General features: G+C 46.6%; 1 protein-coding gene across 1 annotated transcript in view; it reads left to right on the top strand.

Moving 5' to 3' along the window:
- ntn2 (netrin 2) overlaps positions 1–18,407 on the top strand; it is a 42,085-nt gene that overhangs the window by 12,441 nt on the left and 11,237 nt on the right. The window contains exons 2-4 of the mRNA XM_061811019.1: positions 1,062–2,323; positions 11,821–12,009; positions 16,429–16,578. Coding sequence (XP_061667003.1) covers positions 1,279–2,323; positions 11,821–12,009; positions 16,429–16,578 — 1,384 coding nt within the window. The 5' untranslated portion in view covers positions 1,062–1,278. The remainder of the gene's footprint in view (positions 1–1,061; positions 2,324–11,820; positions 12,010–16,428; positions 16,579–18,407) is intronic.

Here is an 18,407-nt window from a genome sequence, read left to right as displayed (position 1 = left end):
GGGATGTGGTTCCCTTCTCAAAACCCCCTTCAGCTGTCACTTTTCAAATGAGGAACCTCTAGATTTGACACCCAGGGAAGGAAAAGGGGGATTAGCGAAGGAAAAGCCCCGGGCCTTATTCATCCCCTTCTCTGTCTTCCACCCCCCCCCCCCCCAATAGCTTTCTCACCCTGAACCCCTTGAAGATTCCTTTGGGACCAAGAGGCCCCTCGTCAAACTGAGGGCGGAGAAATGATGTCACCCAGGTACCAATCAATGAGGACTGGGAGCAAATACCAAAAACTTATCACTTGCGGTGTATTCACTCTTGATTGGAAAAGCAAAAATGCCGTTTTCTGGAACACACTAAAATACTCACCGTCAAAATAGTTTCTGTTCTTCGGCAATCGTGGCTTTTTCCCATCTTAATCAAAGAGGTCAGATCTAGCCAATGCAGCACGCCATTACCAGGGATTATGGGATGCCGGGCCATCGAAGCACGACCACAAGGTTACGCTGGTTTTGACACCATTGGAAGAACCGAACGAGCGACCAGCGTAGCAATTCGGGATCAAGACGCTGATGTGGTTCTTTAAATGGTCACTTACTCTCTTTTTGGGCAGCCCGTCTTAGTTGTGGGTTTGACTGGCTCTTGCTCAGCGAAAAAATAAATATTAGTTAGTAACTCACACACTTTGTGGAAGTAGGAGTTGCAGCTGATGGAGTCCAATGTCAAAACTAATCGCAAACCTGACGGTCAGTTGCGACCCTAATGAGGATAAGTGGGGAAATGGATGAATAGGAAGATTCCTGGATGGATTCTTCCGGTCCAGTTTGGATTCCAGGTGAAAAAACTGTTGGTGCGCAGCTCTTTGTCTTGCTTATTGACACGAGTTACAGGACGGGCGGAACTACGTGGCTCGACATGTTGGGATTTTCGGTCAAATGAGTCAGACAGACGTGTTTGTGATTGCTCAGCCTTGGCAGAGGCCTGCGCTTGACTGACTGCCCTTATAGTTATTTCCTTTTGTGGTAACTATAAGTTTGACACTGACCTCTGTGTTTGGATCTGTCTCCTACAGGAAGGGCCTCACGTGAAGGGTCACCGAGCACCGACAATCTCCTTCCCCCGGGCTGCAATTAAGCACGACTAGAGAGTTTTTAGCGAGAAGTCCGACACCTCAGTACGCACATTCGCTCTCGCATTTACCCGAACTTGCACTAACTTCTCTAGTAGACCCGCACAGATTTACAGCAAAAGAAGCGTCCATTCGTAGGTAGCCAGGCCCTCGGAGCAGAATGAGGGAACCCTGGATGTACCTGATGTGCTTTTGCCTCCTGGCGAGCTCAACGTCATCACACGGTGCCAACAACCCCTTCGCAGGGCAGCAGACCCCGGCGGACCCTTGCTACGACGATACCGGTGCGGCCCGCCGCTGCATACCCGAGTTTATCAACGCCGCCTTTGGCAAAGAGGTGACAGTGTCCAGCGTGTGCGGCCGGCCGCCGTCCCGCTCGTGCAGCGTGCTGGAGCGCGGCGACGACCGGCCGTCGGTGCGGACGTGCCAAATCTGCGACGCCGCCGACCCCCGTCGCTCCCACCCGGCTTCCTACCTCACCGATCTCAACTCGGCTCACAACTTGACTTGCTGGCAGTCGGAGAACCTCAACACCTCGCCCTACAATGTGACTCTAACTCTTTCCCTGGGTAAAAAGTTTGAGATCACTTATGTGAGCTTGCAGTTCTGCTCACCCAGACCAGAGTCGCTAGCCATCTATAAGAGCATGGACTATGGCAAAACATGGATGCCCTACCAGTTCTACTCATCGCAATGTCGACGGGTGTACAATCGGCCCAACAAAGCCACCATTACGAAACAGAATGAACAGGAGGCTCTGTGTACTGACGGTCACACTGACCTCTACCCGCTCTCAGGAGGACTCATTGCCTTCAGCACCTTGGATGGGCGACCGTCCGGCAAAGACTTTGACAACAGTCCGGTACTTCAGGACTGGGTGACCGTCACCGATATCCGCGTGGTCTTCAGTCGCCCCCAGCAGTCGCGCGAGCTGGGGCTGCCCGCCGGCGGAGGAGCGAGGGACGAAGACCCCGTGGCGGTCACCTCCACTCTTCCGGCGTACTTCTACGCAGTGGGGGACTTCCAGGTGGGCGGAAGGTGCAAGTGCAACGGCCACGGATCACGCTGCCTGAAAGACAAGGAGGGGAAACTGGTGTGCGACTGCAAACACAACACGGAAGGGCCCGAATGTGACCGGTGCAAGCCCTTTCACTACGACCGGCCGTGGCAGAGGGCCAGCGCCCGCGAGGCCAACGAGTGTCTGCGTAAGTACATTTTTCTTCTTCTTTTCCTTTCGGCTTGTCCCGTTAGGGGTCGCCACAGCGTGTCATCTTTTTCCATCCAAGCCTATCTCGTGCATCTTCCTCTCTAACACCCACCGTCCTCATGTCCTCCCTTACGACATCCATCAACATTTTCTTTGGTCTACCTCACTCTCTTTTACCTGGCAGCTCAATCCTCAGCTCATTTCTAATCCTACCCAACCTGTTCACTCCGAGCGAGAATCTCAACATCTTCATTTCCGTTACCTCCAGTTCTCCTTCCTGTCTTCAGTGCCACCGCCTCTAATACGTATATCACGGCCGACCTCACCACTGTTTTATAAACTTTGCCCTTCATCCTAGCGGAGACTCTTCTCTCACATAAAGCACCAGACACCTTCCGCCAACTTTTCCACTCCGCTTGGACCCGTTTCTTTACTTCCTTACCACACTCAGCATTGCTCTGTATTGTTGAAGTCGTCCACCCTCGCCATCTCTTCTCCCTGTAGCTTCACTCTTCCACCTCCGTCCCTCTGATTAAATATTGATTTGTGTAAAAAACTATAAACTTGACCATACATAGACATACAGGGTTTCCGCCCGATAGAGATGATACATGAAAAAGGGAGAGGTTTAAAGTCTAAAGTCTCGCGTGAAGTCTAAATAGCTAATTGTTTTGACAGAAAACAGCAGATGTGTTTTGATTTTTTTGCAATTTTTTTTTTTGCTAGCTTGCCCGTTTGAGCCGGTAAACGTGACGACATCTTTCAAAATGCAGAGAATCTGTCACTTGCCTGCTTTTCCCATCAGGCACGCGAATTAAGTGCGCCTCTTCAGGGAAACGCTCATGTTTTCTGGAAATGTCTAAACAGTTAGATGACAACTACTCAGCTCGCTGGGACTCAGCGACAGCTAAATCATCCAAGTCGTCATATGTGACTGAGCGGTGTTTACGCTTTGGACGCTTGCCACATTTTTTTTTTTTTTAAACGTGCCAATGTCAGTTAATGTAATTGTATAACTCTCTCGGAATTATGTTTTTTTTTTTTCAATTAACTCGCTTTTTCATGTTTAAGTTTCATATTAGATTTGTACACCTGCTTTAAATACAAACAGACGTTCGGTGAAATTTAATTCAAGTCTGTCATAAAAATGCGGAGGCATTGCAAAGTAATACCGAATTAGCAAAGCGCTGTCCCCATTTTCACCTCGGCCTCGTTCGAATCGCGGCCAGAAAGTGCGCGCGCGGGGGCGGCGGAGTGAAGTAAAACATTTGCAAAACAGTGTCTATTTTTTTTAAGGTTGTAATTGCCCAGTGAGCTGGCCTGAGATCATATTTAACAATGCCAAATCTGTTGAAGGGTGACCGGGAGTGGCAAAACCAAAAGGGAAGAATCCAAGTCTCCTCCATGCCAGAAATATCGTCCCCTCTGCAGCTTTTCCTATTCAGTACGCGTGCTTCTATCCCCTTTCTGCAACAATATCCTGTAAATCCCTCGGCGCTTTCTCCAGCGTACGCCCACTTTTAAATGTCCCCGTAGCGTTTTTTTCCGAAACGTTACACCCGCTTCCTCTTCTCTGCGGGACGTATACGTCCCCTTTATCCAAGGTTTCTGGTCCCGAACAGCCCCGCTGCACCGTCCAGCTCCGATGACCTCATCCCGCTGTTGATCGCGGGCCAGTTAAAGCTCGCCGCGCGCGTTGTACCTTCTTACACGAGGATATACGCCAGAAAGTCGGGCCCCAGATGTGTGAAATGTGAAGTTCAAAACGGGTATTCTGCTAGGACTGGTTCCAAATAATCATCAGGGAGCCTTAAAAAAAAAAACTCAAGTGTGTAGTATGTTATCCAAAAAGAACTGATGTGTCCCATATTGATTTCTTTGTGTTGTTTTCTGCTGAACAAAAGGCTGCAGTGTGATAACTGGAAAGTGTTTAGACGGGACAAATGTGTTCAACGGTGGGGGCAAGCTACAGATTGGGCAAGTCCCTTGGGTGTCACTGGAACCCGAACTGGGGCCTTGAGGGTGTTTGGAGTGGGAGGGAAGGTCTGAACAGAGCAGGGCGTTGGGGGTTCCTATTCGTTTGGAGGGTGGCGACATGGTTAAGCTGTTGTTGGATGTCATGGAATACGAGCGGCGCACGCGTGTAGACAAATGAGTAATTCCCACTCTGCAGAAAAAAAAAACTGTTGACAGCCACATTTAAGTTCTCGCCTCGAAAAAAAACAAAAATAGTAGTACAAATAGCACTGCAGTATATGATATTCCACTTCATAAAAACCATGCAGTAATAACATTATATATTATAATCTGTTCATATTGATGAATAGGTTACAGCTCCAAAGTGGAGCAGGACAGAATGAGGAAACAGATGCACCGGTTGAGTTTTGCTTGCCGCCCGTGATTGAGTATTGTTGTTTTTGCCGGCACGATCCACGGCGGAATGTCAATACGGCTTGTTGACTTTCAAATTAAGCCCGCTAAAAGAGACCGTATAGGACGAGGGGCCTCTTGTGGAGTCATGTGACGCCTGCCTGCGGTGATTTATGGTCACGTAGTCGCCTCCGGTGTTGGCGGCGGGCAGCAAATTATTCTCGAGTCCTTCCGCTAACTCGTTTAAAGCGCAGGAAGCGCAGCTCAGGGATGCTCCACGGCCAGAGCCAGGACCATCCATCGCTAATGGACCTTAGCTTAGCCAGATCCCCGCTGCGTTACACTGGTATGCATTCATAGCACGAGCGCCGCGGGTCATTCGCAGGCTGCTTGAATCAGTCGGGCTTATTTTTCACGATTCCAGGTGAGGCGAGGTTGGCAGTCGAGCAGAGGGTGCGGTGCTGAATATTTTAGCACAGTACGTACATCTGAATTATTGCGCTTGGCAAGCCATCCCTGATAGGGTGGTCTGCTTTTGCGCACTTTCAAATCAAATCAGTCGAATATGAAAGTAGTCAGTGCAGACACGCATTACACATGAATGCATGTCATCACCTGAAGGAATTACACTCCCTTAAAAAAAAAAAAAGTTAATACCAGTGATGGAATGAACTCTAAATTGCCCCGAGGTGTGATTGTGACTGCGGCTGTTTGTCTTTATGTGCCCTACGATTGGCTGGCAACCAGTTCGGGGTGTACCCCGCCTCCTGCTTGTTGACAGCTGGGATAGGCTCCAGCACTCCCGCGGTCCTCGTGAGGATAAGCGGCAAAGACAATGGATGATTACGATTATTCTGAGAATCATTTGCAGTTATTTAAATGGTAATAGTTGTTTCTCGGAAGAAAAAAAAAAACATAGTCAACGTAACCTACAATGACGTTTTCTGAAAATGCTAATTACATTTTTGGAGATACAGTAAATTTTTTCGGATTGCTAATATATTTTCTGTCCATCCATCCATTTTTCGAGCCGCTTATTCTCACAATGGTTGCGGGAGTGTAGAAGCCAATCCCAGCTGTCAACGGGCAGGAGGCGGGGTACACCCTTGACTGGTCGGCTAATAAAATGGATGGATGGAATTAATGAGAAAAATCGTCAGGCAAGCGAACAAACAATTCCTATGACTCATCTCATGTTCTAAAATAAAAGTCGTGGTTTTGGATTTCAATCCCTGTCCGCAAGCCTAATGAGAATCTGTGGTATTGAAAAATGGACGAATGGTACTATTTCGGGACCTTTTGGTGGGCTCGGCCTGAGCTTCCTTTGGAAACTCTTAGCAAGAATTAAGGAGACAATGACAGACGGGTTCCTTGGGGAGAGCGGGATGATACAACAGAGGTGTTTGTGTGTGCAAGCGAAAGATGAGGAGGCCAGCCAAGAGGAACCCAGCCCGGAATAAGCGCTCAGATGTACACACTGCTGTGGAAACCCCGAGGACCACGCAGTCATTTCATCAGTCTCTGGCTTCTGACAAGGGGCAGATGGTTATTTGACGCTGATTAGAATTTCAAAATAGGCCCTCCATCCTTTGTTGTTTTTTTTTTCCCCTCCTTCCTTTCCCCGCTGCAGTTCTACCAGCCGAGGGCAACTCGCGGTCAGGCCGTGTTCCACTTGTAGAACGCATTCGTCGAGACGCGCGTGATTTGCGAAATGACTTCGCCGCACGAATGGAAGCGGAGCAAAAGTTCAAACGTTGCAGGAGAGTCGGGGAACACGGGCGTGTCGGTTCACCTCGGTCGTAACACGAGGAAAGAGCCCACTGGGTTGGATTCTCCTCAATTGGAACGTGCAATTTTCAAACGTCTGTCGCCCGAGGGCGACACGGTATAAACCACTGATGAGATACCAAATTTAGAAGGGGAAGAGAGCGGGGCTGCTTTGATAGCACTGGCCCTGCGTGTCATTATCCTACTTTCGCTAATCGACTCGAAGACCACCCCGCCCTCATCACTCCCACGCCGCTGGAGGCTAACAAGGGCTCGACGCATCAATTACTTACAGGACCAAACTCTAAAAAGAGCAGGATAATGTATTTTTGTGCATTGATGAGGTGCAAAGAAACGAGTTGTGTGCAGTTTTGAATCATAACCCCTGCTGAGGGATTTTGCTGTAAAATCCACAGTCCAATTACTCCTACCCCACTATGGAAAAACTTCAGTGCCTTTGTTTGGACCAGTGGTTATCCGGCCCAATTTTGAGGTGCAGTTAGCTAGCTAGCAAGCTGTGCTCACAGCTCAAAAATATGCTCACACCTAAAAAAAAGCTGTGAGAGCTTAAGAGCACCTTGTTGTTAGCTACAAGTGCATCCAGCGTGTGGACCTGAGCTTCAGGCTGGTGTTGCCGCTTAAAGCAGGGGTGCTCAATGCGTCCAAAGAAGAAGCCACTGGTTTCTTTTAGGCAGCACATGGAACTTTCTTTAATTACGACTGCTTCTCCGCCACACTCTCTTTTTCCTAGTTTATCTTATACCCCGCCCCCACACCACCCACAAACTCCTTTAGTTAGCAACACAATCTGGGCAACGTAGAGCAAAGACAAGCTAGACATGCTGCTTATGTTTACTTTCGATATTAATGGAGAAAGTTAAAGAAGAAATGCTGTTGTTTTAAGATGCAATGACTTCCGGAGTATGTGAATAATCGAAGAAAAAGTGGTTAAACTGGATGAGATTTTCTCTTTTCTGAGTGGGAAAGGTCTGGTCTGAAGCCAAAGTAGAAAGTGCAGGATGAGATGGTGTGTAATTTTTAAAATTCCACCTTGGCACAGGCTTATCCAGGATGAAAGCACACATAATACAGTGCACAAAAAGCTAATTCTGTATTTTAAATATAGGAGGCAGCATAACATTAACCGCCTCCCTGTCGGTAGCTTGCGAGTGGCTGGCTGCTTGAAAACTAGATCTTGGTGTAAAAGGGGGTACTTTGGTTATTTAATCAATGAAATTTGGCAGGTTTGTTAACAACACTCTCTCTCTCTCTCTCTCTCTCAGGACCTTTATTTCCACTTTCAGGGACTTTAAAAAGGCCAAAAACCAAAGGGCTTCTTTTTTTCTTCCTGTTTTGAGTTTAAAAAAAACACAAAAACTTTAGCAGCGGTGATGTTGCTTTACTGGTTAAGGCAAGATTTGATTGACAGTCTTCCCATCAAGTAATTATAACGGGGGTGAAGTAACGTTAATTGTCTTAATATGTGTTGCCCGCGCCGCTCGATCAAGTCACGCGCCCACACGTGGTAGCAATCAACCCGATTTTCCCACCGGTGGCTTTTTCGATCAAGTAGCCCCTTCAGCTGAAATCAGACCCGCTCGCTTTCCTCATTGAAATCTTGCCGGGGTTTTTTTTCTACTTTTCAATGTTGTTGCAAGCCTGCAGGCTTCTTCTAACCGAGGAATGACGCGTGTTGCAGCCAACGCGATGGTGTTGTTGGTGGCTGCGAGAATCCGGGCCGTTAAGCGAGAACATGAGCGTTCCGTGAACTCTTTTGTCTTTACTTTTAGAGAAATTGTGTCCGTCTGTTTGCGGCTGAGACATCCAATCCCTCCGTATTAATGTGGTTCGATTGTTTTAGACACGTTGAACGTATTTGTCTGCTGGTGAATGAACACAACTATGGGATTATGAATCGTGTATTCACATGCTCTGGTTTCCTGTATTTTGATCAGGGTTAGGCCATCCAGAACGGTGACATTTGTGTATTGCGCGTTTCACGACGTGACGCCCCCCGGCACCTCCATAGATACATCACGTTACATTCATATTTGGCGTGTTCGAGCTCGCGTGTATTTCGTCACACTGCGTCGATGCCATGCACCCGACGTGGAGGTAATTAACCGGGCGTTCCCCCCGGTGTCCTGAGCAGGTGGCTGGAGCAGCCGGGCAAACGCACACATGGACGCATAACCGAAGCCTGTTTTGGCCAACCAGGGCGATCACAGGGCGTGCTGCAGCGTGTCTGGATCTCAGCCCGGGGCGAGAAGGGAAAGATGGCGGTCAGTGAGTGGCCTTCCACTCTTGTAGGACTGATATGAGTCATTGGATTTTGGAGGGAGTTCCACAGGCGTCCAGAATCGATTGGCTGTGCGTATCACCTTGGCTTTGGGTGAGGTGAAGGAAAAATGAAGTTCTCACACGTGGACGGCTGTCTGGTCTTGCGTTTTATTTGTCGAGAGTTGTCGTCAACAAGGCCGATTTGTCGCGTAGAATCCCTGACAGAAGACTTTGTGAGCTGGCTTTGGGCACCTGTTTGGAGAGCAAAAATAGAAAAGTGGGCTGTTCTCGAGTCAATATGTTACCTGGCATGTTCCCTCTATTTAAAGCGCTTTTCTCGAGCGTGAACTCGGAAAACTCGTGCGGAGGGCGACGTTGGCTTCCACTTGACTGAAGCGGTAAATCTGTCACACGATATCTCCAATTTGTTGGTCTTTATCTTCGTGACATATGGCTATTTTCTTCTCACGTATTAAAAAAAATGATTTGTGGTTGGTCCGTTTGCCGACTGCAGCTTGTTTGTTGTCTGATTTCCTAGACAACATGCAGGCCATTTTTTTTACAATTCTCAACACATGTTGTACTTGCAAGAGTATTTTTTTTAAATATTTGCTTCATTTGGAAAACATGCAAGCTTTATACAATGAAACATGGTCTTCCAAATGCTTAGTTAAGGTGTGAGAGTTGCACGTGTATATTTTTGTGCTCGTCAAAAACAAATTTAAACATTCCAGGATCCTTTGACAGCTCCATGTCAGGAGGTAAATTGGACAACAGAGGTACTAGTGACGCATTTTTCGTGTTCGGCTCGTCTCACTTCATAACAAGTGACAATTTGGCAGATTTAAATGAGGAAATATGATGTTTTATGCCAATCTCAGTGGAGGGTTGCTGTCAAACTAAACACAAAACAAAGAATTACAAATCCACAGCCTCCACTAGCTTAATGCTAACATAGAATGGAAAACCCCATTGCCACATGCTAACAATTAGCATCTTTTTGGCAGTGTTTTTACCCTTTAAGTCTTAAATCTGAATACATGTAGACAGATCATTTCTCTTGAGTTGCGAGTGTGTGTAAGGAAAAAAATTTTGACTTGGGCCTCAAGTCTTATAATTCTGCGGAATTAGCTGTGACGACCATCCCCGGCCACATATGTTAAAACACTCAAAAGATTGGATTCATTACATTCTCCACATTCGAGCCGTCCTCTCTGTACTTTGTTGGACGATACTTCATAGCAGTAAATCAACGAGATGCCGTAAGACGGGCGTCAGTCCTTCAGCTGCGCACAAAACGTAATCCATCACTTTCATGTTCTATGACAAGGTGTTAACGGTCCCGCATGCTTGCAGCTGTACGTGTATTTGAGATGGCAAAAACAGAATCCTACCTTGTTTTCTTCATCGGCGCGTACGTTGCAATGTTCGCAATTGACTTTCTCCACTTATGTTGGACTGCGCGCCCCCGAGATCGGCGGCGGCAACTTCGCGCAATCCGCGTCACCTCTTAATTGATTCATATTTGAGACTATTTGATTAGCGTCTGAATTCCAAACAAATTGGGGCAGCGTAGTAACCAGATGGAATTGGGAAACAGTCTGGGAATGTGCTTCCGCCCCCCTCCTTTTTTTCCAGGATCTGGAACCGGGGGGAAAAAAAATACACTGCCGCATTTCCCCGGCCTGGTGACAGATTTCCTTTTAAAAAAAAAAAGTGTGGATATCATGTACAGGTCTCGTGATTGCAGCAACAATATTTAGTAATTGTACCTTTTAAAATAACATTTTAAAAGTTGCTGCGATGGTACATTGGGAAGTCGTCTGGAAAATAGATTCGTTGGCTTTGCCGTGACAACCCTTAATCGGCACTTCCAAAAACCTATTGAGCCAAAGAACATATTTTAAATTTCAAATAGTTCAAAGCATACCACAAAGCAAAATGTCACAAAAAGTAGACACTTTCGAGTTTTTATCAAGCTCACTCAGCCAAAATATTCAAAGGCGTATATTATTTATCCTCTGTGATAAAACATTTTCCTGTATTCCTGCATTTTGGGATACTCAGCTACTGTGCGTAAGTTCGCAAGTGTCGTGTAGAGCATCGACTTGCCACAGCATATCTGTGCCTCCTTAGTCTTGTTCACGTGTCAAGTGTTGCCTCATAGTCATCGGACCTTGCTTCATGTTTTTGGATCCTGCTTATTTTAGACTGCTTATCGGTATTCTACCTTTGTTTGGAATAAAACCACGCTTAATATCATGCCCTCATCTTGGAGTCCTGCCTTTGGGTCCGCCCCCCGTGCCGCTTGCTTATGACAGTTTAATAGTGAACATGGTCAGTTCATTTTAAGCATATACATCCATTGGCTTGGCCTGAAATTATGACAGCGGATTTATAGTAACGTACACACACTAAGGGGAGCCAGAGAACATAAAAAAACAATTATTCCTTCGAGCTACTTTACCTCCCTCAGGTCCTAAATCTAACTCTGCAACATAAACAAGACTAGGAGGTTTCGTAATAGCCTTTCATCTGAAATGTAAGACGGAGCATTTAAAGTTAGGCAGGCAACCTTCGCGGTCCAGTCACATTTTCAATTTGAACTGAAAGAGCGCCTCACGTCTCATGTCCCATTATATCCTGGCTCACCTCATCTAGTAGCTCAATCCTCTTCCTTTATCTAAACCCGTTTTCCCTCAATAGGTCTTGGGGGCCTTTACTCATCAGCGAGTCCCGGTATTAACGTGTCTCTTTGGGGTGATGAATAACTGATGGACCCAAGGAAGCCAGATTCATAAATTATGAAAGGGAGAAATGAGCACCGCAAATATTATTTTGATGGATGAGGTCCAGAACTGCAGCCAAGCTCGGAGCAGCAATGTAGTTGTAAAAACTGGCTCTTAAAAAAGCCTTCCATGGTTGTACATATTGGGGATGTAAGCATATATTCACAATATGTCGTATCCAGAAAAATCTGTCCACATTTTCCACACATTGAAGTAAATCTGAATTGTTTGGTCCAATTTATCGCTGCCGTCCGCTTCCAAACCTCGATAACCTGTTGTCCGTCTGCAGCGTGCAACTGCAACCTGCACGCCCGCCGCTGTCGCTTCAACATGGAGCTGTACAAGCTCTCCGGGAGGAAGAGCGGCGGCGTGTGCATGAACTGCCGCCACAACACAGCCGGCCGCCACTGCCACTACTGCAAGGAGGGCTTCTACCGAGACATGGCGCGACCCATCACTCACCGCAGGGCTTGCAAAGGTAAGCCCTCCCCGTCGTACGCTCCATTAGCACGGATTTGCTTGCGGTCGTCAGGAATGTGTGAAGACTTTTTGCCCTTTCTTTCTATGTTCAATTAGCAATCAAAAATAACACACGTGATTGTTCTTTAAAGGCAAAAATATCTTTGTTAACTTGCAGCTGGAACAACTGGTTTGCCTCAGTGCTACCAGAAACAGTTTTGTGATTGCGTTCCCCCTGCGACCATTGTTCCCCCATCCTTCATTTCCCGCAATATCTGCCGTTAACATTCCCTCTCATAGACTCATTCAATCCTTGTGACTGTTTTATCAAAGCGGAGGAGTAATGAGGACGTAAACAGTGTCTCAGCCCCTTTTTTTTTTTCCTCACATGTCCCAGATGTGACGGATATTAAAGCCTAAAAAACTCAATGTCTTGCGCCATGACTGATCACAGCAATACCTCATACCCTTGCTTGCCCCCACCCCACCCCCCACACCCCCCTTGCTCCAATTTGAGTGCAAAGCCTCCATCTTTTCCCCTCTCGCTGACCGTATTTTATTTTCTCCTCTTGCCATATGTCTGGGTAAAAAAGAGGTGAAAGGTGTGGCGTGCTTGAGTGGGGTGAGTGTCACATCTGAAGTGGAATTACGACAATAAAATACAGGTGTTTCCAAAATGGTGTGGGGGGGGGGGGCGAAGAGAGAGCGTCTGTTACTAATCAGACTTGCTCTGTAAATGAGCGTCTATAACCGATGTGAGCGGCGGGGGATTAACCCACTGACAAACTAATTCTTGCCTCGATCAAATTTACCTCCCACGAACACGAGCTTCATTTGCAAAAAAATTTCAATCAAGCCCAGCTGCTTCAACACAAGGTCTTAAGAATGCAAGAGTTTTGTGTGAATAGACAATATAAATACATACAGCTGGTATTCTATGACCTCGAGAAACAGCTAATAGAAGATGTCTGTGTGACGAAACACCTTGGTTACAAATATCTCGGAGGGAGGGCTTGATCTACAGATCGCTGCGTGACGAAATCTCATTCTACCAGGCCAGTCGGGTAAGGTCATCATTTCTAAGAGCAAAATGTGTAATTCCGTCATTCTTCCAGCTCAGAGTATGCTGGAATTCAATAACCCAATCAAAAAGCGGTGGAACAGTCACTAAAGAGCTGTACCCTGCAAAAGAGGACATGACTTTCTGGAACGGTCCAAACAAACTTTGGAAGGTGATCAGGGAAACTGTCAACTATATCACGCGGGTCAATCTGATCAATAAACAACAGAACTGATCTTGACAAGCCATGATATCCTGAAGAAAAACGACATTTCCTGTCATAGCTTGTGTTTTAGTTTCAACAATATTCATGTCTTGTGCGCCTCGTTGTCTGATCGGTTTTCTTGTACAGGATTTAGTTCCTTTCGGTCCTCGTTGGTTTATTGTTGTATGTCGAGTGGCGTCTGTTGTCATGTCTGTTGTGTTTCTGTCATGGTTCTTTCTTCTCTAGTGTTTATTTGTTTGATTTTGTGTTTAGATTTTGGACTTTGTTGACTTCGCTTTCTGCCTCGATGGGGCTTGCTTTTGGGGCATTTTGTAAAAAAAATGCTTTTTTGAGATACTTCCCTGCACTTTTTTCCCTCCGGCTTTTTGCCCCAAGAACATTGAAGACCTAATACTGACACTTTTACTCAAAGCTTGCAAAAAATTACACGCCTCACTTTGGACTGGCAGGACCATTCTTCCAATTTATGCTCTGCAGTTCAGGCTTTGTAACAAATGTGGTTAGAGTAAGTGCATCAGAGTAAAAGTTGCAAGAAATCTAAATAAAATAAAATACAGATATGTGAAAATTATACCGTCCAAGTCAGTTTTACATTACAAGATTGGCTTTGCTGAAGTAATGTCTAACCAACAGTTCATCGCCATCCCCTTGATCCAAATACCTACAACCCGTAAAACGTTTATTTGCGATGGATGTTCTCCATTTTTAGATACATCAATGGTATCATCCAGGTGTCTTGTAAGGGCGCACCTTTGAGTTTTCATCTTCATTTTTGATGGACATGTCCTGCAAAAGCATTCAAGCATCTGATTGTCAGGATGAAGTCGTAAAACAAGAAGAGTGACAAGAGCGTCTTAATGTGGCCAATAACAAAGGACAAACATCCAGTATTTGCGCACGAGAGGCTCTGATCAGATGAACAAAAGGACTACAATTCCCACGGCGACGTCTGTCACAGCTGCAGTCGCGCAGGGCTTGAAAAGTCATCAACTTCTGAGGACTTTTTTACTGCTTTTTAACTGGGCCGAGCCCCCCTGCTCATAAAACTTCAGGGGGAAAAAAATGTTTGAGGAGAAAGGGAGAAGGCAGCGTTTGACCCCCACCCCCCCACCCCACCACCACCCCCCGGGCCCGTTGTGATCACCCTTACGACCTGCTCATATTTGCAAGGTTGTTTACTGAACACGGTGGACAAAGACTATAAACTCTGATGTCTTAACAACCTGAGCTTGTTTTGTTTAGAAGGGTCTGTTCTCGCTCATGTTTTGGATCCTCCTCTAACTGGTCGGCTTGATGCTCTTCGCCCACCAGCCAGCAAGCAATGACGTCCATTTACCAGGCTCACGTCCCGGCAGGCCCGCGCAGCCCAAACACCACATCAAATCAAAGGGTGTCTGCTGATTTTACGCAGGCAAAATCATTCCACGGGGTCCGTCCAAGAAAGGGTTATCTGTCGAATTTTCGATCAAGAGCTTCCAAAATTCTTTGTGATATGACAAATGATATGTCACAGGTTCTTTTGATATGATGTTCATATTCATAGCTGTGTGTTAGCGGTCCAATTTGCTGGGTTTCATTACCACTAATGAGGGCAGAACTCCAGGAATGCCAGATCCATTTCTGCACCTGGTGATCTTGCCTCTGGCTGATGAATTAGGAGACAGGGTTGGCACAGAGTGGCAAGAACCGTCTTTTCTTAACAGAACTAGGTCTTACGGACTTGACCCTTGTGTCACGTGCCACCATATTTCTCCGCGGGTCAGTCGCTTAACCCATGCCATCAAAGTGACGTGAAGGGTGAGGATTTTGCACGGACTCTGAGAGCGTCAAATTTACGTCCACTTCAAATGGACCACAACCACTTTGACACCTGTGGACAGGACTGGCCTTGCCCGGAAAAGGGGAGCGTGTTTCTGAGGATCTAAGCTGTAGTTAATCCTCCAGAGCCAGATCTTTCTTGGGTCAGTTTCAGCCTTTTAAAATCTCCAGCCAACAGGTGGGCCCTCGTACGGCGCTCTGCTCTAGTGGCTCAAAAATGTCCGGTGCAAATAAACACATTCACACTTCCGTCAAGTCATGGAAAGAAAGCATGGCGTGATAGCAGCTGCCTGGCAAGAGTCGGGAAATAAAGTGGAGGGTTCCAGGCTTTTTCCATGTCTGATTCATTTGGTCTTTTCTAATCTTTTTTTGGTCAGCTTGGCCTTTTCAAAGTGTCCTGTTAGTGGTGGTTTGGCACATTATTTATTAGGAGCAGAAAGAAAAAGAGCAGGGACTGAAAGTGGAAGCCAAAGCCATCAGTCAATCCCCACTTGGAATTGAAATGCTACATGTTTTTGTCATTAGCGTTTGATAGACTGCAAATAAATAGTTTGCTCCATTTAGATCACTGTGAATTCACATAATTGCACCAAAATGATTTAACTTTGCAGCCGGATGAGGCCAAAGAAGGGTTTTAGCTTTAGCTTCTGCTAACTTTGTGCAAGATTGATGTGTAAGTCTTAAAAATACAAGCAAATGCTTCAGAATTGGATTGATCACCTTGGATTTAGGATTTACTCGGTACTTTTTCTACAGGGCTAAAAGCTAACCCAACTTGGGTGTAGGTGGTTTACAGAGCAATCAATCAAAGTGATAGCAAAAAAGTTAGATTCAATCCTCTTGACTCTACTGAACACACCGGAAGTTCACTTTGTCATCCTCAAATTCACTTGTTCCAACCTGCGTTTTCCACAATCCCTCTGAACCCAGTGAACATCCTGTGTAACTAACTGTAAGTCCATTGGACAAACATGTATTTAATAGCTCTTTAAAACCAAAACCCATGTGAGAAGAAGCTTAGCAAGAGTTTTTGCTTGTTTATGTTGGTGTTCGCCCAGGATTTGTAACACTTTCGAGCAGTGATGTGTCACCAGACGGGCTCCGGAACAACCATCCCAGACGCAGACAGAGTTGCCTTACACCTTCTTCACTTATATTTTACCTTAACCGCTCACTTTGTTAGCATTTTATGTGATTATGTATGTGGTGGCCCGAAAGAATGCAGGTGGGATCCAGTTTGTCTTTCAGAACTCAGTTCTTACTTCATTATCTCTGCTCTCCCAATCAACCCCACCCCTTCCCACCTGACTGGGACCACCCTTCCCCCACCTCAGCCTGTGACTGCCACCCTGTGGGAGCAGCGGGTAAGACGTGCAACCAGACCACAGGTCAGTGCCCCTGCAAGGACGGCGTCACCGGCATCACCTGCAATCGCTGCGCCAAAGGCTACCAGCAGAGCCGATCCCCCGTCGCACCGTGCATCAGTGAGTAAACGCACAAACGCGCTCAGCAAGGTAGTTGTTCGATTTCACCTCGGAGCACGTTATCTAATAAAAGATGCAATAGCTGTGAAAAGTTGTAACTTTAAGTAAAAGCAGCTTTCGCTCCAAGTCACGGAGATTAGCAGTCATAATTTAAAGCACACGTCTCAGGTAGCCCCGAGTCACTTTTGGGCAAGCCAACGTACACGGGTTCTGCGGGATTGGGCACCCGCAGAAAACGCCACACTAATTTCATAGAGGAAAGACCAAAACATATGTGAGGATGTGCGCCAAGCTGATGCAAAGCCGCGATAAAGTGCAACGTGATCGCGGCTGGCTGAGCGCTCACTGAAAACTCCAAGCGTGGAGAGACGTTTTTCAGATGGAGAACTCGACAAAAGACAACATTGTGTCGTGGTTTTCCAGCTACATGGAAATATATTAGTACAGGCGTCTTCCAATATTTTTTCGAGGAGTTTCTTCTCGTGAATTCCTGCGTGACAATACGAAAAACAATCAAGGTGATCCGGCAAGTTCTCACGTGGGTTCAGCTTGCTGATGACAAGCCACTAGCAGTTTCAGGAGGATGGCAGGATCGTACCAACTACCATATCGTGAACTCTCGCTATTCTCAGGAGACAAAAGACAAAAATTCAAAATGTATCTCACCACTACGCCGAATGTAGTTGGGTAATTACCCGATGCCTTGCACTTCTTTCCCTTCCCCTGAAGAGAAACTGGCCCTACCAAATGTCTTCAGTCTGGTGGTTATACCACAAAAATTCTAAAGAATTATCTGGCTTGCTGTCATCTGTGTCGAAGGGCAAGCAGACTGTACCGGCCGCACAAAAAACATCTCTCAGAAACGACCTTTGCCGATGCGGCACCACGCCGCGCCATGCCGCACGGCGCCACGTGGTGCCACATGGCGCAGTGTTGTTTCTCTCGCATTGCGGCTCCGGAGCAGATGGCCAACAGGCGAGGAGAAAAGAACCGCGGTCATGGATGGCAGACCCCGACCATTTCAGTGCCACTGAACCGTCCAGGGACCAAAAGGAACTGTTTGTATGCGTGTGTATGAGGCACATGCATAAATTTAGCTCTATTGGGCGTATTGAAAACTTTGTGAGTGACAATACGGCCTCATGGGGAGCATCCTTGCTCCCGTTGAGGCCCAAGACCGAAGACAAGGCTGTTAAGCAGCCAATTAGTATGTTAGATGGCAGCATCGCTGATCACACTGATCCCCTCATTGTGTTTCAAAAGATGTGGTGGAGTCAAAGTAGCCCCCAGAAACCCACTCCCCCCTCCTCTTCTTTTTCATATGCTGTAATAACCTCATTTGCTGTCATCCATGCTAATTTTTAACAGTTCCTTCTGAGTCAAAACAGCCTTCGAAGACCCAACATGTCACACCGGCTTCGCTTGGCGCATCTAATTACATCCGATCAAACATCAGTCGCTGAAGAACTGTTTACGTTGTTGTTAGCTGTTATTTTGGAATGTTGCGTATAATTGGAAGAGGTCCTCGAGGGGTTCCATGAGGCACTTTTGGGAGAGCCAAAGGAATGGAAGGCGGGGGGGGGGGGGTGGACTGAGGGCTGCATCTGTCTCGAGATGATCCAAAAGCAAATTGCCTCCTTGCCATCTGTCCGTCTGTCTGTACACGCTTGTGTAGAGATTACAGGGTGTTGACTTTGCCACATATCAATATTGGATTTGAGATCCCTGGATCGGATTCTTTGTGTCATGTTTATCTTTGTTCTTTGCAGACCGAATGAGTAAAACCATGCCATGGATTCTTTGTTTCCTTAAATCTGCTTTCCTTTCAT

The sequence above is a fragment of the Syngnathoides biaculeatus genome, chromosome 22 (assembly GCF_019802595.1).
Source record: "Syngnathoides biaculeatus isolate LvHL_M chromosome 22, ASM1980259v1, whole genome shotgun sequence".
In the NCBI taxonomy this organism is placed as follows: domain Eukaryota; kingdom Metazoa; phylum Chordata; class Actinopteri; order Syngnathiformes; family Syngnathidae; genus Syngnathoides; species Syngnathoides biaculeatus.
This window is presented reverse-complemented; position numbering and strand designations above follow the sequence as displayed.